Raw genomic sequence first — 27,666 nt, 5'->3', positions numbered from 1 at the left:
CAAACCAGACCAACAAGAAAAGAAATTGCAAGGTGATGACCCACCATCCATGATTAACTAAAAGAGTTAAAAATAGTATCAAATTTAAAGAAAAAGTATATAATTGCGCAAAGATAACTGGTAAATCCGAAGATTGGATAGAATATAAAAAACAGTAAAGAATGTCCAAAAGATTAACAAGTCAGGAAAAAAATAGAGAAGAGAAAGCTCGCTAGAAATATAAAGACAGATGTTAAGAGTTTCTACAGATATTTTTAAAAAGAGGTAACAAAGTAAGCAGTGATCCTGTAGAAAGTGAATCTGGGGAATTAATAATGAAAATAAGGAGATGGCAGATGAATAAAACAGGTCTTCACTAGAGGATAGGTTATCATCCCAGAAAGAGCTGGAATTCAAGAATTGATAGGGATGGAAAGGATGTTCCCTCCTGTGCAAGAATCTAGAACTAGAATAAGAAGAAGCCCGAGAACATGCAGCATCTTGCAAGCTTTAATCACATCAGCTGTTCATAGGATCCCTACAGTGCAGAACGGGCCATTCGGCACATCGAATCTACACCGACCCTCTGAAAGAGCACCCTACCTAGTCCCACTCCCCAGCCTATCCCCATAACCCTGTAACCCTACCTGACCTTCACACCTCTGGACACTAAGTGACAAATTTTCACATGGTCAATCCACCTAACTTGCACATCTTTGGACAATGGGAGGAAACAGGCACTCGGAGGAAACCCACGCAGACACGGGGAGAATGTGTAAACTCCATACAGTCACCCATGGCTGGAATTGAACCTGGGTCCCAGGCGCTGTGAGGTAGCAATGCTGACCACTGTGCCGCCCAGTTATTCTTCTAAATTCCAGCGGATACAAGCCAAACCTGTCTAGCTTTTTCTCATATAACCCACCCATTCCATGAATTAGTCCAATAAACATCCTCAGCACTACTTCCACCGCATTTACATCCTTCACTGTTTAAAATAAGTGGTCACAAGTTAAGACAGATGAGGAGAAATTTAGATCTCTCAGTGGGTCGCGAGGCTTTGGAATCCTCTTCCTCAGAAGGCAGTGGAGGCAGAATCTTTGAATATTTTTAAGGCAGAATTAGATAGATTCTTAATGAGCAAGGGGGTGAAAGGTCAGCAGGGGTAGGCAGGAATGTTGAGTTGAGGTTAAAATCAGATCAGCCATGATCATACTAAATAGAGGAATATCTTTGAAGGTCGAATGGCCTACTCCTGCTCCTAAGTCGAGTGTTTATATATCACTCTGAAAACTGGCTATTCTGAGTTGGTGATGAGGGCAAAAGAGTGCGAATGAAGATAGGGGGCGCGATTCTCCACTCCCACGCCTATTGGGTGAATCGCCTGGGCCGCCAAAATTTGCGGGGACGCCGGCCCGACGCCCTCCCGCGATTCTCCAAAGTGGCGGGAACGGCCCGGTCGAGTTTCGCGGGCCGCAGGCCGGAGAATCGCCGGAGACAACGAAAATGGCGATTCTCCGGCACCCCCGCTATTCTGAGGCCCGGATGGGCCGAGCGGCCAGGCCAAAACGGTGGGTTCTCCCCGGCGCCGTCCACACCTGGTCGCTGCAGTCGTGGGCGGTGCGTGAATGCTGGGGGGGGGGGCTGTGGGGGGGCGAGGGGGGATCCTGCACCAGGGGGGTACCTTAAATGTGGGGTGGCCCGCGATCGGTGCCCACCGATCGTCGGGCTGTCCTCTCTGAAGGAGGACCTCCTTCCTTCCGCCGCGCCGCAAGATCCGTCCCCCATCTTCTTGCGGGGCAGATTTGGACAGGACGGCAACCACTCATGCGCGGATGACGTCCGTTAAGGGGTGCCGGCTGCGTCATCTATGCGGCGCCGCTTTTACGCGGGCGACAAGGCCTGGTGCGGGTAGATGATGCGGCCCCGATACGGGCCCATTGTCAGGGCCTGAATCGTCGGGACCGGGGCCGTTCCGCGCAGTCGTGAACCTCGACGGCGTTCACGACGGTGCAGCCACTTCGGCGTGGGAGTGGAGAATCCCGCCCCGGAAGTCTCACAAACTCACTATTTCCCAATACGCTTTAAAACCAATGAAGTGCTTTTCAAATATAATCACCAATGTAATATGGGAAATGTCGAGGGAAACATGACAAATGGGAAGTCTTTAAATTGTGGATTCTTTTTCTAGGCAAGCACAACATTAGCAGCAGCACCTTTCCAGCCTGAAGAAACACGACTATGTGTGCTATATCAATAAATGATATAGCATGGCTGAATAGCATTATTGGGTGATTCAATATAGTATATACTACCTGTGACTAGAAAATATAGAAAATGACTGTGGTTAGTGATACAAGAAAAAGTCCGAAAGCATGCTGCCCATCCTTTCAGATGATCAGAAGCCAGGAAAGAGATAAACTGGGAAAATTGCAGACTCTTTTTGAAAATAAATCCTACAATTTCTGATTTTTTGTTGTTGTTGCAGGATTTGATTCTTGCTGCATGCAATCCTGAATTAAAATGTAAACAAAGTACTGCTTGTGAAATGTAGGGTATAAACCGACTTAATGTCTCAAAAGTCAAAAACCCCCCACAGAAAATGCATTTGAGCTTTAAAGCTTACAACTTTCTTTCTGTGCATTCTCTCTCCGACCCATGCCCTATGGTTAGAAAATATAACATCAACTTCGGGAGGCAGCTATGAAGGAGTAAGTCGCACATTTAGTGGCTCCCGCTCGGGTAGGACATTTGGACCTTTTCCGCCGATTTTCTACCGAACTTGAACTGTAAAACTGAAGACAGAGGCAATTGTGTACGGAATTCCCACATCGGTGCATGGAGAGAAGGACTAGAAGTGCTCGTAAAGGCAGAAACAGAAAGACAAGAGAAGGCTTGGGCTGAAGCAGCAGCGGGAGACAGCATGGCAGAGGACCGGACCTCTGGTTTGTCGACCCAGCGGTCAACGGAGCAGCTGATGCAAGCTATTCAGGAAGGCTTTGCTAAGCAGAAACGGGACTGCTTGGACCCAATAAAAGAGTCGATTGAGTGGCTGGAGCTTAGATTGGATGTCCAAGATAGGGCGATCCAGAAGGTGGAGAAGGCGCTGGCTGAGCAGGAGGAACATCAAACTGCGGTGGAGTTGGAGGTGGGGATGCAGAAGATGCTCCTAAAGAAGGTGGAGGACCTAGAGAATAGGTCCCGCCGGCAGAACTTGAGAATCGTTGGGCTCCCGGAGGGGTCCGAAGGAGCGGACACTGGGGCATACATCGCAGATATGTTTGAGAAGCTGCAGGGGGATGGGGCATTCTCCCGACCCTTGGAGGTGGACAGGGCTCACAGAGCACTCGCGAGGAAGCCGCGAACGGGAGACCTCCCGAGGGCAATGGTGGTGAGATTCCACAGGTACTTGGATAAGGACCGCGTTCTACAGTGGGCCAAGCAGACATGGAGCTGTAAGTGGGACAATAGTATCCTGCGGGTCTACCAAGACCTGAGTGTGGAGGTGGTCAGGAGAAGACAGGCTTCAACTAGATTAGGTCGATCCTTTTTAAGAAAAGGTGAAGTTCGGACTGTTGTATCCGGCCATCTCTGGGTCACGTACAAGGAACAGCACTTTTATTTCGAGTCGCCCGAGGACGGGCTGGACTTCGTGAAAAGAAAAGGACTGGTGGTGGACTGAGAACTTTTGAACTTTGCTGCAACTTTCATGTTTTTTTTTTTGTCTTTTTGTTTCTCTGTTCTTTAAAAAAAAGTTTCTTGTTTTTCGTTTTGTGGAAGCTGTTTGTAATGCCTTCTGTATTGATTTGGGACCAGTGGCAGAGCTGAGTGAGTTAAGGTTTTCATTTGCACTGTTGGGGGGTGGAGGTGTGCTTGTTTAGATTTTGGTGTTTTTCTGTTGGGCAATCATGTGGGGATTGTTTGATGTTGGAGTATGTTTGTATGAGCGGGGGGGGGGTTACAATAGGTGGGAGACTATCCAGCGCCAGGGAGGGTGTCCACCAAGCTAGCTCGGCGGGCTAGCTCACGGAAGTGCAGTGGGGTGTGTGCATATGCTCCGTTTATCAAAGGGGTTGGGTTACAAAGTGTTGTTACTGGGGGTGGGGGGGGGGAAATGTTCTGCTGACGAGGGAGGGACTTGGGCCAAGGGACAGAGAGGAGGTTGGGGGCGGAGGCTGCCTGGGGGCGGGCAGGTGGAGGCGTGGAGCATGGGCTGGAGGCGGGCCCAAAAAAGGGGATGGCTGATCAGCGAAGGGGGGGGGGGGCGCAATGAGCCCTCCCCCCAACTAGGCTGATCACCTGGAATGTTCGAGGGTTAAATGGGCCAGTCAAGAGGGCACGTGTGTTCGCGCATCTTAGGGGACTGAAGGCGGACGTGGTAATGTTGCAGGAGACGCACTTTAGAGTAATTGACCAGATTAGATTGAGGAAAGGCTGAGTCAGTCAGGTCTTTCACTCTGGACTGGATTCTAAGACTAGAGGTGTTGTGATCCTGATCAATAAGCGGGTGGTGTTTGAGGCGGGTAGAATAGTTACGGATGTGGGAGGTCGGTACATTATGGTCAGTGGGAAACTGGAGGGGGTGCAGGTGATATTAGTAAATGTGAATGCGCCAAATTGGGATGATGTGGAGTTTATAAAGAGGATGCTGGGGAAGACTCGCACAGGTTGGTCATGAGAGGGGACTTCAACACAGTTATTGACCCTGGCTTGGACCGGTCAAGCTCGAAAACGGGCCGGATGCCAGCAATGGCAAAGGAACTAAAAGAGTTCATGGAGCAGATGGGGGGGGGGGGGGGGGGGGGGGGGGGAAGATCGGGGGTGGGGGGATCGATAGGAGGTATGCAGTGACCCCAGAGGCAGGGCTTTTAAGGGAATGGCAGAGGCTGCAGGCGGAGTTCGGCTTGTTAACCACAGGGAGGGCAGTGGAGCAGCTGAGAAAGGAGAGGGGGGGCGATCTAGGAGTATGGAGAGAAGGCCAGCAGAATGCTTGCACAACAACTTAGAAAGAGGCAGCCAGGGAGATAGGGAAAGTAAACGACGGAGATGGGAACCAGGTTGGAGATTCAGCAGGGGTGAATAAGGCGTTTAGGGATTTCTACAGTAGGCTGTATAGGTTGGAACCCCCTAGGGGCCAGAGGGGATGAGGCACTTCTTGGGGGGACTGAATTTCCCAAAGGTGGACGGGGAGCTGGTAGAAGGGCTGGGGGTCCCGATCGGGTCGGAAGAGATAGTGGAGGGTCTGAAGGCCATGCAGGTGGGTAAAGCCCCGGGGCCGGACGGATACCCAGTGGAGTTTTATAAAAACTTCTCTGGGATATTGGGGCCGGTGTTGATGAAGATGTTCAATGAGGCAAGGGAAAGAGGGGTGCTGCCCCCAACGATGTCACAGGCCACGATTCCGCTGATTCTGAAGTGGGACTAGAACCCGGAGCTGTGTGGGTCCTACAGGCCAATATCCCTATTGAATGTGACGCCAAACTGCTGGCCAAAATTTTGTCCTCCAGGATTGAGGATTGTGTTCCGGACGTTATTGGGGAGGACCAGACGGGGTTTGTTGGTGGCCAATGTAGGAAGGTTGTTAAATGTGATCATGATGTCCCCGGAAGGTAGGGAGGTGGAGGTAGTGATCGCAATGGATGCAGAAAAGGCTTTTGATCGGGTAGAATGGGATTATCTTGTGGGAGGTACTGGGACGGTTCGGATTTGGGCGGGGTTTTATTGACTGGGTCAGGTTGCTGTATCAGGCTCCTGTGGCACGCATACGGACGAATAGGACAACATCGAACTATTTTAGACTGCACAGGGGGACGAGACAGGAATGCCCCCTCTCCCCACTGTTGTTCGCGCTAGCTTTAGAGCCGTTGGCAATTGCTCCGAGAGCCTCAAGGGGCTGGTCGGGGTGCAGATGGTGAAGATGACGGTCCTCCCGAGATTCCTGTTCCTGTTTCAATGTTTCCCCATTTTTATTCCGTGGTCCTTTTTTAAACGGGTCAACAAAGTGATCTCTGGCTTTGTTTGGGCGGGCAAGACCACGCGAGTAAGGAAGGTAATGCTTGGGCGGAGTCGGGGAGAGGGCGGGCTGGCGCTGCCAAACTTTAGTAACCTATTACTGGGCGGCGAATATTGCCATGATCAGGAAGTGGGTGGTGGGGGAGGGGTCGGCATCAGAGCATATGGAGGTGGCTTCATGCAAGGGCACCAGTTTGGGGGCGTTGGTAACTGCGCCTCTGCCGTTCCCGCCGGCATTGTACTCCACCAGCCCCGTGGTGGTGGCGGCCCTGGGAGTCTGGGGGCAATGGAGGAGACATGTGGGAGCAGAGGGAGCATTGGTCTGGTCCCCAACCTGTAATAATCACCTGTTTGCCCCGGGAAGTATGGATGGGGGGTTCCGGATATGGCGGAGAGCATGGATTGAGAGGATGGGGGATGTTTATAGAGGGGAGCTTTCAGTGTATGAGGGCGCTGGAGAAGTTTGGGTTGGCAAGGGGAAACAAATTCAGGTATCTGCACGTGCGGGACTGCCTACGTAAACAGGTGGCAACTTTCCCGCTCGTACCGCTAAGGGGGATTCAGGACAGGGTAGTTTCCAGAGGGTGGGTAGGAGCAGAGAGCGTCTCGGACATTTACAAGGAACTTATGGGGTCAGAGGAGACGCAGACCGAGGAGCTGAAGCACAAGTGGGAGGAGGAGGTGGGAGGAGAGATAGAGGATGGTCTATGGGTGGACGCGTTGAGTAGAGTCGACGCGTCCGCAACATGTGCCAGGCTCAGCCTGATCAAATTTAAGGTCGTTCACCGGGCTCCCATGACAGTGGCCCGGATGAGCAGGTTCTTTGGGGTGGAAGACAGCTGTGCAAAATGTGCGGGAGGACCAGTGAACCATGTCCACATGTTCTTGGCATGTCCGAAGCTTAGGGGATTTTGGCAGGGGTTTGCGGATGTCACGTCCACGGTGTTAAAAACAACGGTGGCGCTGAGTCCAGAGGTGGCGATTTTCGGGGTGTCGGAAGACCCGGGAATCCAGGAGGAGAAAGAGGCAGACGTTATGGCCTTTGCTTCCCTGGTAGCCTGGAGACGGATACTATTAGCTTGGAGGGACTCAAAGCCCCCGAAGACGGAGACCTGGCTATCAGACTTGGCTAGCTTTCTCTGTTTGGAGAAAATCAAGTTCCCCTTGAGGGGGTCAATGTTAGCGTTCGCCCGGAGGTGGCAACCGTTCATCGACTTCTTCGCGGAAAATTAATCATCAACAGAAGGGGGTGGGGGTTAGTTTAGCTTAGAGTAGGGAGTTAATAAAGGTGGGATCTGTAAGGGAGGAAGATGGCTTTTGCACTATGTTTATAGTTTCATGTATATTGTTTATTGTGTTGTTGTTATAATACCAAAAAATACCTCAATAAAATGTTTATCAAAAAAAAAGAAAATATAACATCAAAAGATGACTCAAGTAGTCATGAACAACAGATTTGAGGATTATAACATAGCTCTTTTGCAAACATAGTAAAAGTAAGTTTACAATTTTAGCCATGAATTAGCAAGTTTTATGGGTTGTAATCTTCTCATTTTCATGTAGGTAGTGGCTATGTTGAGATGCAGTCCCAAGGATCGTACCAGTCCTCCAATATGTTTTCCAAGCAGCTACCTTTAATGCATTCCTGGATATTAGGTTACAGTAATCTATTTGGTCATATGAAAGCATGACAGCAAAGCCCAAAAGTAGTTTTTGCTTTAACTACTGATTAATGGTTATGAGGTTATCAAACTTTTTAAAATAGCCGCGATATCTTCAGACAATTTAAGCAAAGACTGTGCACCACCTGCCCTCTAAAAGTTTATTTTACCTTGAAGACCTTAAGTTGATCCATTTATGACTCAAGTACATTTCATGCAAGTTAACAAGTTTATCTCCAGAAATATTTACAAAAGATCGAAGTAATAAGAACATAAGAACCAGGAGTAGGCAATCTGGCCCTTCGAGCCTGCTCTTCCATTCAATGAGATTATGGCTGATCTTTTGTGGGTTCAGCTCCACTTTCCCGCTCGAACACCATAACCTTTTATTCCTTTATTTTTCAAAAAAACTATCTATCTTTATCTTGAAAACATTTAATGAAGGAGCATCAACTGCTTCACTAAGTAGGGAATTCCATACACAACCATTTGGGTGAAGAGGTTCCTCCTAAGGTCAGTCCTAAATCTAGTTCTCCTTATTTTGAGGCTGTGCCCCCTAGTTCTGCTTTCACCCGCCAGTGGAAATAACCTCCCCACATCTATCCTATTTATTCCCTTCATAATTTTATGTTTCTATAAGATCTCCCCGCATCCTTCTAAATTCCAACAAGTACAGTCCCAGTCTACTCAACCTCTCCTTGTATCCCAACCCCCTCAACTCTGGGATTAACCTAGTGAATTTCCTTTGCACACCCTCCTGCGCCAGTATGCCCTTTCTCAGGTAAGGAGACCAAAACTGAACACAATACGCCAGGTGTGGCCTCACCAACACGTTATACGGTTGCAGCATCAATTCCCTCGTCTTAAACTCCATCCCTCGAGCAATGAAGGACGAAACTCCATTCGCCTTCTTAATCACCTGTAACCAACTTTTTGTGACTCATGCACTAGGACTAATGCACCAGGTCCCTCTGCACAGCAGCATGTTTTAATATTTTATAATTTAAATAATAATCCCTTTTGCTGTTATCCTTACCAAAATGGATAACCTCACATTAGTCAAAATTGTATTCCATCTGCCAGACCCTAGCCCATTCACTTTAACTATCCAAATCTCTCTGCAGACGTCCAGTATCCTTTGCACTTTTTGCTTTACCACTCATCTTAGTGTCGTTTGCAAATTTGGACACATTGCACTTGGTCCCCAACTCCAAATCATCTATGTAAATTGTGAACAATTGTGGGCCCAACACTGATCCCGGAGGGACACCACTAGCTACTGATTGCCAACCAGAGAAACATCCATTAATCCCCACTATTTGCTTTCTATTAATTAACTAATCCTCTATCCATGCTACTACTTTATCCTTAACGCCATGCATCGTTATCTTATTCAGCAACCTTTTATGTGGCACCTTGTCAAACGTTTTCTGGAAATCCAAGATATACCACATCCATTGGCTCCCCGTTGTCTACTGCACTGGTAATGTCTTCAAAATATTCCACTAAATTGGTTAGGCACGACCTGCCCTTTGTGAACCCATGCTGCGTCTGTCCAATGGGACAATTTCCATCCAGATGCCTTGCTATTTCTTCCTTGATGATAGATTCCAGCATCTTCCCTACTACCGAAGTTAAGCTAACTGGCCTAAAATTACCCGCTTTTTTTAAAACAGTGGTGTCACGTTTGCTCATTTCCAATCCACCGGGACCACCCCAGAGTCTAGTGAATTTTGGTAAATTATCACTAGTGCATTTGTAATTTCCCTAGCCATCTCTTTTAGTACCCTGGGATGCATTCCATCAGGGCCTGGGTCTACCTTTAGTCCCATTAGCTTCCCATCACTATCCCCTTAGTGATAACAATCGTCTCAAGGCACTCACCTATCATAGCCTCATTTCCTTTTTTAAAAAAAATATATTTATTAAAGTTTTTTAACACAATTTTTCTCCCTTACAAGCAATAAACCCCCCCCCTCCTGCAACAAACAAAAACGGGAAATCGCGCAGAGCAAGATATATACATGGCAAAATGATATATTTACATAGCTTTGTACACTGGCCCTCACCCGTACGTGCCAGTTTCCCCAACCCTTCATGTTATCTCTTGCTCATCCACCCTCCCAGGCAGTCCCCCCTCCCCCTCCCCCCCCCCCTCCCAGGACGTCCCCTCCACCCCCCTCCCCCCCAAGGTTGCTGCTGCTGCTGACCGACCTTCCTCTAACGCTCCGCGAGATAGTCTAGGTACGGTTGCCACCGCCTGTAAAACCCCTGCGCAGACCCTCTCAAGGCGAACTTAATCCTCTCCAACTTTATGAACCCAGCCATATAATTTATCCAGGCCTCCAGGCTGGGGGGCTTCGCCTCCTTCCACATTAGCAAGCTCCTTCGTCGGGCTACTAGGGACGCAAAGGCCAGAATGCCGGCCTCTTTCGCCTCCTGCACTCCCGGTTCATCCACTACTCCAAATATTGCTAGCCCCCAGCTTGGCTTGACCCAGACTTTCACCACCTGAGATATTGCTCCCGCCACTCCTCTCCAGAACCCCTCCAGTGCCGGGCATGACCAAAACATAGCCTCATTTCCATCAGTCACTGGCATGTTATTTGTGTCTTCCACTGTGAAGACCGACCCAAAAAACCTGTTCAGTTCCTCAACCATTTCCTCGTCTCCCATTATTTAATCTCCCTTCTCATCCTCTAAAGAACCAATATTTACCTTAGCAACTCTTTTTTTGTTTTATAGATTTGTAGAAACTTTTACTATCTGTTTTTATATTCTGAGCAAGTTTACTCTCATAATCTATCTTACTCTTCTTTATAGCTTTTTTAGTAGCTTTCTGTTGCCCCCTAAAGATTTCTCCATCCTCTAGTCTCCCTCTAACCTTTGCCACTTTGTATGCTTTTTCCTTCAATTTGATACACTCCCTTATTTCCTTAGATATCCACGGTTGATTTTCCCTCTTTCTATCTTCCTTCCTTTTTGTTGGTATAACATTTGGCTGAGCACTGTGAAAAAACGCTTGGAAGGTTCTCCACTATTCCTCAACTGTTTCACCATAAAGTCTTTGCTCCCAGTCTACCTTAGCCAGCTCTTCTCTCACCCCATTGTAATCTCTTTTGTTTAAGCACAAAACACTAGTGTTTGATTTTACCTTCTCACCCTCCATCTGTATTTTAAATTCCACCATATTGTGATTGCTCCTTCGGAGGGGATCTCTAACTATCAGATCATTAATCAATCCTGTCTCATTTCAAAGGACCAGATCTAGGATTGCTTGTTCCCTCATAGGTTCCATTACATACTGTTTAGGAAACTATCGCAGATACATTCTATAAACTCCTCCTCAAGGCTGCCTCTACCTACATGGTTAAACCAATCGACATATAGATTAAAATTGTAATGTTAGTTATTTGACAGTCACTAGTTAGTAACTGTACTAAGTTTATGTCACTACATTAAAAAAGGCTCTGAAACATGCCAAAAGACAACTTGTGCAATTATCTTTTACTGAAAACCATTCCCCTATGTATTCCTACAAATGTCCAGACATCAGGTGAGACAGCCCCCTCAGAATACAACACCCAACAAAATGGAGTAGCAGAAATACAAGTGTAATTCAGGCAGGTGAACGCAGATTTAAAGGCAAATCATATTTAGCTAACTTGATCAAGTTTTTGATAAATTAATAGACCATAAGAAATAGGATCAGGAGTAGGCCCTTCGGCCCCTTGAGCCTGCTCTGCCAGTCAATAGTATCATGGCTAATCTGAGATTCATGTTCACTTTCTTGCCCTTTCCCCGTAACCCTTGATTCCCTTACTGATCAAGAATCTATCTCAGCCTTAAATATATACAAGGACTCTGCCCCCATTGCTCTCTGTGGCAAGACTCTTAACCCTTTGAGAGAACAAATTTCTCCTCATTTCGGTCTTAAATTGGTATCCCTTTATTCTGAGACAAGGGTAATAGAGTTGATGTCATGTACACAGACTTCCAAAAGATGTTTTCCAACAACATTGAAGTCCATGAAACAAAAGGGACAGTGGTGGCATGGATATAAAGTTGGGCGAGTGACAGGAAACAGACAATAGTGGTGAACAAAAACAGAAAATACTAGACAATCTCAGCAGGTCTGATGGCATCTGTGGGGAGAGAAGGGAGCTAACATTTTGAGTCTGGATGATTCTCTGTTAAAGCACAAATAATGGTGAACAGTTGTTTCTCAGACTGGATGACAGTATATAGTGGGGTTCCCCAGCAGCTGCTGTAAGACTATTGCTTTTCTTGATACATATTAATGACCCACACTTAGCTGTAAAGGGCACAATTTCAAAATCTGTAGAAGACACAAACCACAGAAATATTGTGAACTGTGAGGAGGATGGTGTTAGACTTAAAGAAGACATAGACATGTAGGTGGAATGGGTGGGCACGATGCAGATGAAATTTAACGCAGGGAAGTAGAAGTAATATATTTTAGTAGGAAGATTGAGGGGAGCCAACATAAACAAAAAGATGCAAACCTAAATAATAATAATCTTTATTATTGTCACAAGTAGGCTTACACTGCAATATAGTTACTGTGAAAAAATAGGGTGCAGAAGCAGAGAGACCTGGAGCCATATGTGCACAAATTATTTAAGGTGGCTAGGCAGGTTGAGAAAGTAGCTAAGGTATAAGGTTAAAAAGACAGATGGGATCCTGATCATTATTGTTTTATTCTTTATTCTTTCATGGGATGTGGGCGACGCTGGCAAGGCCAGCATTTGTTGCCCATCCCCAATTGTCCTGAACTGAGTGGGAATTAAGACTCAACTACATTTCTGTGGGCCTGGGGTCACATGTAGACCAGACCAGGCAAGGACAGCAGATTTCCTTCTGTAATGGAAAATTTGTGAACCAAATGGGTTTTTGCAACAAACGACAATGGTTTCACGGTCATCATTAAACTTTTCATTCCAGATTTTTATTGAAATCCAAATTTCACCATCTGCCGTGGTGGAATTCGAACCCGGTTCCTCAGAACAGAACTCTGGGTCTCTAGATTTCTAGTTCAGTGACAATGCCACTATGTCACCACTTAGTACAGACGCATGGAGGTTATAATAAACCTTTATAAAATACCTGTTTAGCCTTAAGTGGAGTAGTGTGTCCAGTTCTGGGCACTAACAATTAAATTTTATGAGAATGAAGGGGTGAAGGATTCCAGTTACCTTGATAGATTGATAAATCTTAGGTTGTTCTCCTTAACAAGAGATGGTTGAGAATAGATTTGGTAAAGATGTTCAAAATCATGAGGGGTTTAGACAGAGCATGTAGAGAACCCTTTCCCATTGGAAGGAGATTAAAGAACCAAAGGACATTGATATGAAATGAAATGAAAATCGCTTATTGTCACAAGTAGGCTTCAAATGAAGTTACTGTGAAAAGCCCCTAGTCGCCACATTCCAGCGCCTGTTCGGGGAGGCTGGTACGGGATGAATGACAAAAGAACCAATGCGACATGAGAAAAATTATTTTTACGCTGAGTGGTTAGGATCCAGAATGCACCGTCTGAGCATGTAGTGGCTTTTAATTGGATAAACATCCAAAGAGAAAAAATTATCAGAGCTATAGGGAAAGATAAGTGTATGGGATTAGCTTAATTGTAGAAGAGAAACAAAGGGCTAAATGGCCACCTTCTGTGCTGTGAGTATTCTATGATTCTACGAAATATTATTTGATTGATTTTTGTTCCATCATTGGTCACCGAGGAAATTGGTTCTCGGGCCTCAATAATGATATTTTGCCTATATCACCTAAAAGGTGCTGAAGTGTCTTCCTGGAATAATCTGCATGAAGAGGTGTAAAGCTGGTGGGATGGAGTTAAGGAATTCAGCATGTTATTCGGAGATAATAATTCAGATTTAATTTAAACTCTATAAAATCTACTAAAATCTCTCATTGAAAACTGCTAATAGTTAGTACATTGTAGGAAATGGAATTACTCACTTTAATAATATCCCTGCGAATGGTACGCAGTGGATTACCCTCAAGCAACAGGGATTTCAACACTGGAAGACTTCCTAGCGCATATGGCAAGCTGCATAAAAGTTACAAGGATTTAGTAAAATGACAAGAGGTATTCTGGAAAATTGCGTATGAAAACAAATTCTTCATTTTTTTAAAAACATAAATCTAAAGAGGTAGATCACATTTGTTTGATCTAAAACTAACATCAGTCATGGGAAGACTACCAAGCACAGGATGAAAAAAATATTTCATACATGTATAAATGAAAAGTGATGAAGGAGTCGTAGTTTTCATTATCATCATGGTGCCTAAATTGGTTATTAAGGGATAAGGAAACATTGAAATATTTTGCATCATTCTTCAAACAAATTGACTATGAGTTTAATTTCTGCTGTCAATTTGTCAATTTTTTATTAACATAAATTTAGAGTGCCCAATTAATTTTTTCCAATTAAGGGGTAATTTAGCGTGGCCAATCCACCTACCCTGCACATCTTTGGGTTGTGGGGGAAAATCCACGCAAACAGGGGGAGAATGTGTAAACTCCGCGGTGCCATGAGGCAGCAGTGCTAACCACCGCATCACCGTGCTGCCCTGTCAATGTCAGCAAGTGCATGCCGTGCCAAATACATTGTTAAGCTAATTGCCTTATTGAACACAGGTAGTGGTTACTGGCTCAACCTCCAAGAGTATAAATGGACACAGCTGGAACAATTGCTGTGGGATTTGCACCTCTGCTGATTTGGATGCAGAATAAACTTGCTGAAGGTAAAAGATAAACTGCCATATAATATTAACACGGTTGCAAAAGGATGAACATTAGGCCTTGGTGATTGTTTGCTGCAAAAAAAGGTTTTTGTCTTCATCCTCTGAATGAAAAGAAGTATGCTGCTGTTGTCAAATTTAAGTTACAGGATGGCAGAAATAAATTGCAAAATCGCAGGCTTTGATTATCCACCAATTTTCAGTGAGACTTTACCACATCAACAATGAAAAAGCAAGGTGGAAATGTGAACATGGGTTACTCCTATGCCCTAGAAGAAGCAAGCTATGGCTTTGGTTTTACTGGGCAAAAACAGGCTAGTAGTAAAGTGTTTTCAGAAATGGAAAGTGGGGGATTTAGATAATGAAGAGGGATTGGATCTTCTGTTAAAACGTTTGGTTAATTTTTTACAAAAAATTGTTATTGGAAGCATATGAAGCATGGTCAACCTCAAGAAAACAGATAATCAGTCCATGGAGAAATATATAATGGACTTTGATAAATGGTAGAACACACTTAAAAGATTTGAGCTTGAAATCCTGGAATCTATATTGGCAGTTAATTTACTTGATTTTGCATGTGTTTCTCATGTCAATAGACTTTTGGTATTGATGGGGGTTCAATTTCACAGTACACTCTCCTGGTGGCTGCCCTAAAAATTATTTTAGGAAGACAGTCATTTCTAGGTACTTTCCTATGAAATGCAGGAAACTCTGTGATAAAGCAAAGGATGGAGGATTCAATGGTGGCCAAGTTTCAAGACTGACAAAACATTAAACGCAGATTCTAGTACAAAGATAGGGGGCGCGATTCTCCACTCCCACGCCGGTTGGGAGAATCGCCTGGGCCGCCAATATTTCCGGGGACGCCGGTCCGACGCCCTCCCGCGATTCTCCCAAGCGGCTGGAACGGCCCGGTCGAGTTTCGCAGGCCGGAGAATCGCCGGAGACACCCAAAATGGCGATTCTCCGGCACCCCCGCTATTCTGAGGCCCGGATGGGCCGAGCGGCCAGGCCAAAACGGCGGGTTCCCCCCGGCGCCGTCCACACCTGGTCGCTGCAGTCGTGGGCGGTGCGTGAACGCTGGGGGGGCGGCCTGTGAGGGGTCGAGGGGGGGATCCTGCACCGGGCTTCACCTGGAATGTGGGGTGGCCCGCGATCGGTGCCCACCGATCGTCGGGCCATCCTCTCTGAAGGAGGACCTCCTTCCTTCCGCCGCCCCACAAGATCCGTCCCCCATCTTCTTGGGGGGGCGGATTTAGACAGGACGACAACCACGCATGCGCGGGTTGGCGCCGGCCAACCCGCGCATGCGCGGATGACGTCCGTTATGCGGCGCCGGCCGCGTCATTTATGCGGCGCCGCTTTTACGCGGGCGACAAGGCCTAGCGCGTGTAGATGACGCGGCCCCGATACTGGCCCATTGTCAGGGCCTGAATCGGTCTGGGCCGGGGCCGTTCCGCGCCGTCGTGAACCTCGACGACGCGGCCACTTCGGCGTGGGAGTGGAGAATCCCGCCCAGGGTTACTGGTAGACATTTTGAAGATGGTCATTGTAATGACCTCCAATTGGCATTATTGGTTGGCCAATTGGAGTATGAACTCCCTCAATGATAGCTCGTTGAGAGGACCCATATAAGCACCTGTGTAGCCTTTGAGAGTCAGTCTTAAGTTGACTGGAATGCTAGCAGCACTGTTTGGAGCTGCTCTCGTATATAAGTTATTGCAAATAAATACTGGTGTAGTGACGGAACCCCTGCCTCCTGTGGATTATTACAGTCATGGTTTTAGCCAATATGGGAGTCGAAATGTTAAGTGCTTAAATCGAAGAAATGCACAAGGAATGGCTAATCATCGTTATTGGTATGATTAGTGGGAGTCTAGAGGACTGGGAAGTCTTTAGGGGACAACAGAAAGCTACTAAAAAAGCCATAAAGAAGAGTAAGGTAGACTATGAAAGTAAACTGGCTCAGAACATAAAAGCAGATAGTAAAAGCTTCTACAAATATATAAGACAAAAAAGAGTGGCTAAGGTAAATATTGATCCTTTGGAAGATGAGAAGGGAGATTTAAATAATAGGAGACGGGGAAATGGCTGAGGAGCTGAACAGGGTTTTTGGGTCAGTCGTCACAGTGGAGGACACAAATAACATGCCAGTGACTGATGGAAATAAAGATATGATAGGTGAGGACCTTGAGATGATTGTAATCACTAAGGAGACAGTATTGGGCAAGCTAATGGGGCTAAAGGTAGACAAGTCTCCTGGCCCTGATGGGATGCATCCCAGAGTGTTAAAAGAGATGGCTAGGGAAATTGTAAACGCACTAGTGATAATTTATCAAAATTCACTAGACTCTGGGGTGGTCCCAGAGGATTGGAAAGTAGCAAACGTGACACCACTGTTTAAAAAAGGAGGTCGGCAGAAAGCGGGTAATTATAGGCAGGTAAGCTTAACTTCGGTTGTAGGGAAAATGCTGGAATCTATCATTTAGGAGGAAACAGCGGGGCACCTGGAGGGAAATTGTCCCATTGGGCAGACGCAGCATGGGTTCACAAAGGGTAGGTCGTGTCTGACTAATTTGGTAGAATTTTTTTGAGGACGTTACCAGTGCAGTAGATAACGGGGAGCCAATGGATGTGGTATACCTGGATTTCCAGAAAGCTTTTGACAAGGTGCCACACAAAAGGTTGCTGCATAAACTAAAGATGCATGGCATTGAGGGTAAAGTGGTAGCATGGGTAGAGAATTGGTTAACTAACAGAAAGCAGAGAGTGGGGATAAATGGGTGTTTCTCTGGTTGGCAACCTGTAACTAGTGGAGTCCCTCAAGGATCAGTGTTGGGCCCGCAGTTGTTCACAATTTACATAGACGATTTGGAGTTGGGGACCAAGTGCAATGTGTCAAAGTTTGCAAACGACACTAAGATGAGTGGTAAAGCAGAAAGTGCAGAGGATACCGGAAGTCTGCAGAAGGATTTGGATAGGTTAGGTGAATGGGCTAGGGTCTGGCAGATGGAATTCAATGTTGCCAATGTGCCATCAATGCCATCTGCCAGACCCTAGCCCATTCACCTAACCTATCCAAATCCTTCTGCAGACTTCCGGTATCCTCTGCACTTTCTGCTTTACCACTCATCTTAGTGTCGTCTGCAAACTTTGACACATTGCACTTTCCAATCCTCTGGCTAGAGGGATGGAGTTCAAGACTAGTGAGGTTATGCTGCAATTGTATAGGGTGTTGGTGAGGCCGCATCTGGAGTATTGTGTTCAGTTTTGGTCTCCTTACCTGAGAAAGGACATATTGGCACTGGAGGGAGTGCAGAGGAGATTCACTAGGTTGATCCCAGAGTTGAGGGGATTAGATTATGACGAGAGGTTGAGTAGACTGGGACTGTACTCATTGGAGTTTAGAAGGATGAGGGGGATCTTATAGAAACATATAAAATTATGAAGGGAATAGATAGGATAGATGCGGGCAGGTTGTTTCCACTGGTCGGAGAAAGCAGAACTAGGGGGCATAGCCTCAAAATAAGGGGAGGTAGATTTAGGACGGAGTGTAGGAGGAACTTCTTCACCCAAAGGGTTGTGAATCTCTGGAATTCCTTGCCCAGTGAAGCAGTTGAGGCTCCTTCTTTAAACGTTTTTAAGAAAAAGATAGATGCCTTTCTAAAGAATAAAGGGATTCGGGGATATGGTATACGGGCCGGAGAGTGGAGCTGAGTCCACAAAGATCAGCCATGATCTCATTAAATGGCGGAGCAGGCTTGAGGGGCCAGATGACCTACTCCTGTTCCTAGTTCTTATGTTCTTATTCTAAGTATGATTATGCAATGCATTGTCCACAGCGAAAGAAGCAAGTTTTTGAAATAATGCATGAAACAGATAACTCCAAGACTGAAAATGACAAGGGGGACTGCCATGAAGGAATTAAATTGATCACAGAGTTTGAATCCGTGATCAGTATTTTGATGGATGGTTCATTTAACTATGCAGTTTTAGAGAGTGGGGTGGCACTTACACAGTGTGTGGGGCGGACTGGCTTAACTGCTACCTGGAGTATCTTGATGAGGCAGATCGGTAGAAGGCCTTGTTAATTTCCTTGTTAACCTGTGCCAATTTTAAAGGGTTATGTCTATATGGACGTTGTTTAATTGGAACAACATTTCCCACATCTACATCATGTATAGCCATTTTAATACTACCAACTTATCTCCACAAACTTGCCCACGTGATATCAATAACTCGTTCAGGTCCGTTTGTTTTTCCTCTGGAAGGTAACTCAACAAATTTTCCCAATTTTTAAGAACATCCTCGTTTTCCAATTTAATTTGAGGAATGTCAAATTCAAAGTCATCTGGATTCGGTTCTTCACTTTGAGTTAATTATTAACACCTCCTCCTTTAGTTCTCCTTCACTTTCAAAGTACCTTTTAAGCATATTCACGTGACACACTTGGTGAGTTTTCCTTCTATCTGGCGTTCTTGCCACATAATTCACCTCACTTAATTTCCTTTCAATCTGATAAGGTCCACAAAACCTTGATCTTAAAGGTTCACCTACAACTGGTAACAATAATAAAACTTTATCTCCACTGGCAAACTACAAATTTTTGCTTACCTGTCCACTACCCGTTTCATCACATGTTGTGCAACCTTTAAATGTTGTCTAATCAATCCCCCTGCTCTATTTAATCGTTCACTAAAATTTGACATGTAATCCAATAATGTAAGTTCCGACTGCTCACTCACCAATTTTTCTTGAATCAATTTAAGTGGTCCTCTTATGACCAAAAATTAGTTCAAAAGAACTGAATTTGGTTGACTCATTAGGTGCATCCCTAATTGCAAACAGTACGAATGGAATTCCTTTATCCCAATCCTCTGGATCATCTTAACAATAAGTAGCTTAAACGTAGAATTTGTGCATGAGTAGTGATTACTGTGTATAATAAATGTGCTTTAATTTAAATCTTACTAATCGGTGTATCGGATAATTGATCATTACTCGGACTTGAACCATGTGGCGGTATCATAAAGATACCTGGCGACTCAAGAGCGCAGGTGATAAAACAGAGCAATTAAACCAAGGAGAAAATTAGCAACAGATCTCCCAGTATTTCTATGCTCCTGATGGTTCTGCCATTTATTTTATAGCTCCCACCTGAATTGGATCTACCAAAATGCATCACCGTGCATTTGTCCGGGTTAAATTCCATCTGCCATTTCTCCGCCCAATTTTGCAGCCTATCTATATCCTGTTGTGTTCTCTGACAATCTTCATCACTTTCCTCAACTCCTGCAATCTTAGTATCATCCGCAAACTTGCTAATCAGACCCGCTACGTTTTCTTCCAAGTCATTTATATATATTACAAAGAGCAGAGTTCCCAGAATTGATCCCTGTGGAACACCATTAGTTTCAGACCTGTATTCGGACCTTCCACCCTTCAATCAAATTATCCGCCAGTGCCCGTAGGCCGACATGCCCCCTGGACATCCCGGCGATGGCAGCGAACCCTGGTGCCCGTGCATCCTAGTGGGCTCGTCCACATGGAACTGGATGTATTGAGGCGCCTGGGCAAATAGGGCCTCCATGACGACCCGGATACACCTGTGCCGAGATCTGTGAGATCCCAGACAGGTCCCCACTCGGCGACTGGATAGGGCCCATGGCATAAAGGTTCAGGGCGACCGTCACCTTGACGGCCACAGGGAGCGGGTGTCCTCTCCCCTATCCCTCCGGTGCCAGGTGTGCCATCATCTGGCAGATGTATAGCACAGTCTCTCTGCTCATCCGGAGTCTCCGATGGCATGCTCGGACCAGCAGGTCCTCGAATGACCGGCAGCGCCAGTATACGTGAGACCTCATGCGGCACCCACTTGGTACCTCCTCCTCCTGTTGGGCGTCCGGCCCTCCAGCCTGTGCAGCCGTCACCTGCCCCTCTGCAGGATGGTCCTCTGCTGGCAGTTCCACTGCTGCCGCTCCGCTGCTGCAGCTTCCCTCTCCTCGCCGAGCGGCTCCCACTCAAGCGGCCGCAGGGCATCTCACAGGGCTGCTGCCATCACCACGGCGGCCACCATTGCTGGTTGATGTCCAAATGCAATTGTCTGCAGGGCATGGAAGGCCAACATATTGGCATGGAGCATACTCCCACGCCCTGCAAGGTTCCACGGGCTAGACGGTGGCCCCGGTTGGCATTGCGGGCCCCGCCCACACATGTCCCTCCCCATCCCTGCGCCATCGGTATCCAGCCCCGTCGGTGCCCCGGTCCTGGTGCCCTCCCCGCTGCCAGGGGTACCGTTGGCTGGCACTGCCCTCACTGGGGGCTGCCTTAGGTGTGGCACAGTGGGTGGCTGCCAGTTGGACGGGGTGTTCGGGGGCAGAGGGCGCGCTGTGGCGGGGGTGGGGTTCAGGGGTGTGCGCACCCATACAGCCGGTGTCACTGTGTAGAACCAGGGGTCGGGGTGGGTGGTCAGTGGGTGCGCAGCAAGATGGCCACTGTAATGGCGGTCGGTGCCCGGGCACCGCCTCAGTCCTGTGGGGGGGCACCCTGGCTGCTCAGCCTGCCTCCCCCCTCCCCACCCCGGGCAGGAGGCCCCCCACAACAACCAGCACGGCCAGTGTCCGGGCCGGCAGCCCGCAATCACTCCACGCCATTTCCTACCTCCTCTCTCTCGTTCAGCAGCCAGGTTCACGATTTTTATAACCACAAGTGAACAACGCCGTCGGGAAATCGGCCCATTGGAAGCGGTAGATCTCGGAGGCCCGGGAGCATCGGGTGTCAGGCCCGCTAATGATATGCCTACTGTACATAAAAATGTTTTTGTATTTTAGCTTGAGTTTTCCTTACTCCCAAATGACTTCCCACTGGTACCTCATGTGCTACTCGCAACATTTCCTTTCTATACCCTACCGGCAATACCACTTGATGAACGTCTGCCCACTTTTCATCCGCCTGCTTATGTAAAGGTCCCCATTTTCTCATCAAGGCATCATTTTTACGGTAATAACATTCTGGTATACATGCAGATTCCTCTTCTGTGTATCCTTTCTGATATTTATTTCTATAACTTTCTGTCGTAACTCCGCCAATTTTCCTGAAGTAAAAATATTCGCCTCATCCTCCACCTGTTCTTGTTCTTTTCCAACCATCTGATCAAAAATAGTTTCTGATAATTGAACTTCAACTTTAACTTCACTCTTTGATTTCTCCTTTTGTCTTAACCTGTGACTTTGCGACCTTGTTACTACACAATCCGGAAAAATCCCAGGATATTCGTCCTTCAACACTTGTTGCCTGATATTCCACTGGCTTATCAACCATAGTAGGCATCACTCCCACCTGCGATCCAGCTATAACATTACCCAAGATAAAGTGTATTCCTGGACAAGATAGTTTCTCTATTACTCCCACTACCACTTCACCACTGTTCACTGGACTTTCAAACCTTACCTTCTATAATGGAACACTACTCTTCTCACCCCGAATTCTACATATACATAGAACATACAGTGCAGAAGGCGGCCATTCGGCCCATCAAGTCTGCACCGACCCACTTAAGCCCTCACTTCCACCCTCTCCCCATAACCCAGTAAACCCTTCCTAACCTTTTTGGACACTAAAGGGCAATTCAGCATGGCCAATCCACCCAACCTGCACGTCTTTGGACTGTGGGAGGAAACCGGAGCACCCGGAGGAAACCCACACAGACACCATCTTTTCTGGCATTGGCAGAGCATGCAAATAACCCCTTGCAAATGGGTTAAGATCATAAGGCATAGGAGCAGAATTAGGCCACTAGGCCCATCGGGTCTGCTCCGCCATTCAATCATGGCTGATATTTTTTACATCCCCATTCTCCTGCCTTCTCCCCATCACCCTTGATTCCCTTATTAATCAAGAACCTGTTTATCTCTGTCTTAAAGGCACTCAACGACTTCATCTCCACAGCCTTCTGCGGCAAAGACTTCCACAGATCCATCACTCTCTGGCTGAAGAAATTCCTCCTCATCTCTGTTTTAAAAGGATTGTCACTTTAGTTTGAGATTGTGTCCTCTGGTTCTAGTTTTTCCTACAAGTCTACTCTATCCAGGCCTCGCAGTATCTTGTAAGTTTCAATAAGATCCCCCCATAACTTTCTAAACTGCAACAGCAGCAGTCCCAGAGTCCTCAACCATTCCTCATACGACAAACTCTTCATTGCAGGGATCATTCTTGTGAACCTCCTCTGGACCTTCTCAAGACCAGCACATCCTTCTTTAGATATGGGGCCTAAAACTGCTCACAATACTCCAAATGGGGTCTGACCAGAGCCTTATATAGCCTCAGAAGTATATCCCTGCTCTTGTATTCTAGCCCTCTCGACATGAATGCTAACATTGCATTTGCCTTCCTAACATCCGATTGAACCTGCACGTTAACCTTAAGAGAATCTTGAACAAGGACTCCCAAGTCCCTTTGTGCTTCTGATTTCCCAAGCATCTCCCCATTTAGAAAATAGTCTATACCTCCATTCCTCCTTCCAAAGTGTATAACCTCACACTATTACATATTGTATTGCATTTGCCACTTCTTTGCCCACTCCCCGAGCCTGTCCAAGTCCTTCTGCAGCCCGCTTGCTTCCTCAATACTACCTGTCCCTCTACAGATTTTTGTATCATCTGCAAACCTAGCAACAGTGTCTTCAGTTCCTTCTTCCAGATCATTAATGTATATTGTGAAAAGCTGTGGTCCCAGCACAGACCCCTGAGGCACACCTAGTCCACCGGCTACCATCCTGAAAAAGACCCCTTTATCCCCACTCTCTGCCTTCTGCCAGTCAGCCAATCCTCTATCCATGCTAGGATCTCACCTTTAACACAATGGGCTCTTAACTTATTTAACAGTCTCCTATGCGGCACCTTGTCAAAGGCCTTCTGGAAATCCAAATAAATCAAGTCCACTTTTTCTCCTTTGTCTAACTTCCTTGTTACTTCCTCAAAGAACTCGAACAGATTTGTCAGACATGACCTCTCCTTGACGAAGCCGTGCTGATTCAGTCGTATTTTATCATGCACTTCCAAGTACTCTGCGATCTCATCTTTAATAACAGACTCTAAAATCTTACCAATGACTGAAGTCAGGCTAATCAGCCTATTATTTCTCATCTTCTGCCTCTCTCCCTTCTTAAACAGTGGTGTTACACCAGCCACTTGCCAGTCCTCTGGAACCCTTCCTGCCTCCAGTGATTCCTGAAAGATCACCACCAATGCCCCCACAATCTCCTCAGCTATCTCTTTTAGAACCCTGAGGTGTAGTCCATCCGGGCCAGGTGATTTATCCACCTTCAGACCTTTCAGTTTCCCCAGAACCTTATCCTTAGTGATGGTCACTAAACTCACCTCTGCCCCCTGATTCGCCTGGAGCTCTGGCATCCCACTGGGTTGAAAGGTACAGTCAGTGCCAATTGGTGTACGGCAGGAATCCAAAGTTGCCTTTGGTCATAGATTCTTGGAATTTACAGTGCAGAAGGAGGCCATTCGGTCCATCGAGTCTGCACCGGCCCTTAGAGTACCCTACAGAAGCCCATGTATCTACCCTATCCTCGTAAACCAGTAATTCCCACTTAACATTTTGTTTTGGACACTAAGGGCAATTTAGCATGGCCAATCCGCCTAACCTGCCCATCTTTGGACTGTGGGAGGAAACCGGAACACCCGGAGGAAACCCACGCAGACATGGGGAGAACGTGCAGACCCCGCACAGACAGTGACCCAGCCGGGAATCGAACCTGGAACCCTGGAGCTGTGATGCAACTGTGCTAACCACTATACTACTGTGCTGCCCTATTAGGTTCACCCCCTGCTTGAGAAGGGGCTAATATTAGCTCTACTTTCTCTGCTCATCTGAATGTGTTGCATGCAAGCAGAAAGGCTTTCATCAAAGCGGAAGATTCTGAGAAATATTTGGGGTGCTTTACAGCACCACATAAGGCCATAAGGAATAGTTTAGACACGGAGACTTAATATATTACAAAAAAGAAAGCTGACATAGAACATCTGCAGTGTTAAAATTGGTTCAATTGATCAGTGACGGCAAAGTGACGGAATACCTGGGAGAATCAGCAACATTTTATTAAAGGTTGGTCATGCCTATCTAACATAGAAGAAAGAACTCTAAAAGAACATAAAAGTCACTGAGGTAGCGGATAGACTTTCATATTTGACAAAGCTGTACACAGTTAAAATGAAGGTGCATGGAATCAGAAGTATCTGTTTAGTTATGGACAGCAAATTGATCAAGAGACAAGCAGAGTCCAGATTAAAGAGACATTTGTAGACTGAGAGACAGTGATGGGACATTGCTAGATCAGGCGCCAATGCAAGTCAGCGAGCACAGTGTTGAAAGTGAATGCAAAAATGGTGCAAGTTAGGCTAAAAGTAGAGTTTTGGATGAGGTTAGATTTATGGAGCAATAAATGGAAGTACAACCATGAGAGACATTTATAATGCATTTAACAATGGAGACAAATCACAGATTCCACTTCAAAAGCCTTTCCATGACTTCTTGCCATTAGATTTGACTAATATGCCTGGTATGCCATCAGGAGGCACACTGATATGGTTTTGGATTGCGCAGTTCAGATATAAAAGTCATTAAAAGATAGCTCATTGTTTCAAAAAAATGTTCAAAAATACCAATGGAAAACTGTGCTTCACCATAATTTTTTTAAAAAGGAAAATGATTGCAATTATACAGGCCTCTGGTCAGACTTCAATTAGAACACTGAATATCCAACCTCTACAAGATCCTTTATTAATGAGATTTTACAGCGGTTTACCAAGGTGGTGACATCGGAAGTGATAAGGCAATAGGTACACTGAAATTATATACCATGTAGTTAAGAAAGTTAAAGGTGACTTCCGGTTGCGGCTATGCGGAGCTAAGTCGCACATTCGGCGGCTCCCGCAAAAACGGAATTTTGGGCTCTTTTCAGGGTCCCCAACAGCACGTTTTCGACGTTTCCCGGTGTGGGAAGGAGATTATAACAGCTGCCCGATAGTATATGGCTTCTACTAGGAGCGGGGCGACCCGAAGAAGGCGCGAGGGAAGAAGAACAAAATGGCGGCAGGCGGCGACCAGGCAGCGTGGATGCAGTGCGCGGAGGAGCAGCAGGAGGGTATCCAGCACTGCTTCAGAGAGATTAAAGCGGACCTGCTCGAGCCGATGAAGGCTTCTATTGATAAGCAGCTGGAGACACAGACGGCCCAGGGGGTGGTGATCCGCGAGGCTCGACAAAAGATCTCCGAGGACGAGATCTTAGACCTGGAGGCGCACCACAAGAAATGGCAGGAGCGGTTCGAGGAGATGGAGAATCGGTCGATGTGGAAGAATCTGCGGATTCTGGGCCTTCTGGAGGGGCCGGACGTGGGGGCCTATGTGGTCACCATGTTGAACTTGCTGATGGGAGCAGGGTCCTTCCAGGGGCCCATAGAGTGTTGGCGAGGAGGCCCAAGGCGGTGCTGGTGCGGTTCCATCGGTTCGTCGATCGGGAGTGTGCTCAGGTGGGCCAAGAAGGAGAGGAGCAGCAGGTGGGAGAACGCGGAGGTTCGAATATACCAGGACTAGCGTGTGGAGGTGGCGAAGAGGAGGGCCGGGTACAATCGAGCGAAGGCGGTGCTGCACAGGAAGGGGGTGAAGTTTGGCATGTTGCAGCCGGCGCGACTACAAGGACCGGCACCATTATTTTGAGTCTCCGGAGGAGGCAGGGGCCTTTGTTCAGGCTGAGAAGTTGGACACAGATTGAGGGTCGGGATGGGCGATTGGGGACTGTGGTTGATATGTTATTTATTTATTTATTGATTTTGAGGGGGGGGGCCTTTGCTTTGCTCCTGGTTTCTGTTTCTCTGTGTTTTTCTCTTTCGGGTCGGGGAGGGTGGTTGGGGCGGGTTGGGCACTGTTTTGGTTGGGTTGGTCGGGGGGGCTCTTGGGGGGGGGGGGGGGGGGGGGGTAGGTAAACGGAACAGGGGTGGTGGACGGCGGTGAGATGGGGCCCCGCGGGGTGGGGGGGGGGGGGGGGGGGGGGGGACTGGGCCTGTAAAAGGAGCTTCGTCAGAGGTGGTGTAGCCGGGTAGGTGGAAAGTGCGGGCTTTTTCCCGCGCTGAAGACTGGAGGGGGCGGGGAAGCGAGGGTTGTTTCCCGCGCTTAGAACGGAAGGGGGGGGAGGGGGAAAGCCTATGGATGGGGAACGGGAGAGGAGGGTGTGTCACACAATGGGAGGAGTCGAGGAGAGGCGGGAGTGGCCGGGGTCAGCTGACTTGCGGAAATGCAATGGGGGGAGTAAATCAGCTAGCTTGGGACCGGGGGGGGGGGGGGATAGAGTTGCTGCTGCTATGGTCAAGGGGGAGCTGGAGCGAGTGAGGGGGTCGAGACGGGGGTATGCCGCTGTGGGGAACGGGCCGGGTGTGAGGTGCGGGCGCATGGCTGGCCGAGGAGGGGTCATGGCTAGTCGGCGGGGGAGGGGGGGGGGGGTGGGCGGGTAGCCCCCTGATCCGGCTGATAACCTGGAATGTAAGGGGGCTGAATGGGCCGGTTAAGCGGGCCCGCGTGTTCGCGCACCTGAAGGCGGATGTGGTTATGCTCCAGGAGACACACCTGAAGGTGGCAGACCAGGTAAGATTGAGGAAAGGGTGGGTAGGTCAGGTGTTTCACTCGGGGCTGGATGCCAAAAATCGAGGGGTGGCGATCTTGGTGGGAAAGAAGGTGTCATTCGAGGCGTCGAGCATTGTGGCAGATAATGGCGGTCGGTACGTAATGATAAGTGGTAAGTTGCAGGGAGAGAGGGTAGTACTGGTCAATGTGTATGCTCCGAATTGGGATGATGCGGGTTTTATGCGGCGTATGTTGGGTCGGATCCCAGACTTGGAAGTGGGGGGCCTGATAATGGGGGGAGACTTTAACACGGTGCTGGATCCGGCACTGGATCGCTCCAGGTCTAGGCCGAGTCGGAAGCCGGCGGCGGCTAGAGTGCTGAGGGGGTTTATGGACCAGATGGGAGGGGTGGACCCTTGGAGATTTGCACGGCCGGGGGCTAGGGAATTTTCATTCTTCTCACATGTACATAAGGCTTATTCCCGAATCGACTTTTTCATTTTGAGTAGGGCGCTGATAGCGAGAGTAGAGGATACGGAGTATTCTGCAATAGCCATTTCGGACCACGCCCCACATTGGGTGGACTTGGAGATGGGGGAGGAGAGGG

The 27,666-nt window shown here is 47.4% G+C and overlaps 1 protein-coding gene across 1 annotated transcript in view; it reads right to left on the bottom strand.

Moving 5' to 3' along the window:
- lrrc40 (leucine rich repeat containing 40) overlaps positions 1-27,666 on the bottom strand; it is a 168,743-nt gene that overhangs the window by 49,239 nt on the left and 91,838 nt on the right. Inside the window, exon 8 of the mRNA XM_072511050.1 lies at positions 13,647-13,737. Coding sequence (XP_072367151.1) covers positions 13,647-13,737 — 91 coding nt within the window. The remainder of the gene's footprint in view (positions 1-13,646; positions 13,738-27,666) is intronic.

This window comes from Scyliorhinus torazame, chromosome 7 (genome assembly GCF_047496885.1).
Source record: "Scyliorhinus torazame isolate Kashiwa2021f chromosome 7, sScyTor2.1, whole genome shotgun sequence".
NCBI lineage: Eukaryota > Metazoa > Chordata > Chondrichthyes > Carcharhiniformes > Scyliorhinidae > Scyliorhinus > Scyliorhinus torazame.
Note: the sequence above shows the minus strand (reverse complement) of the source record. Positions and strands in the feature narration are given on the sequence as shown.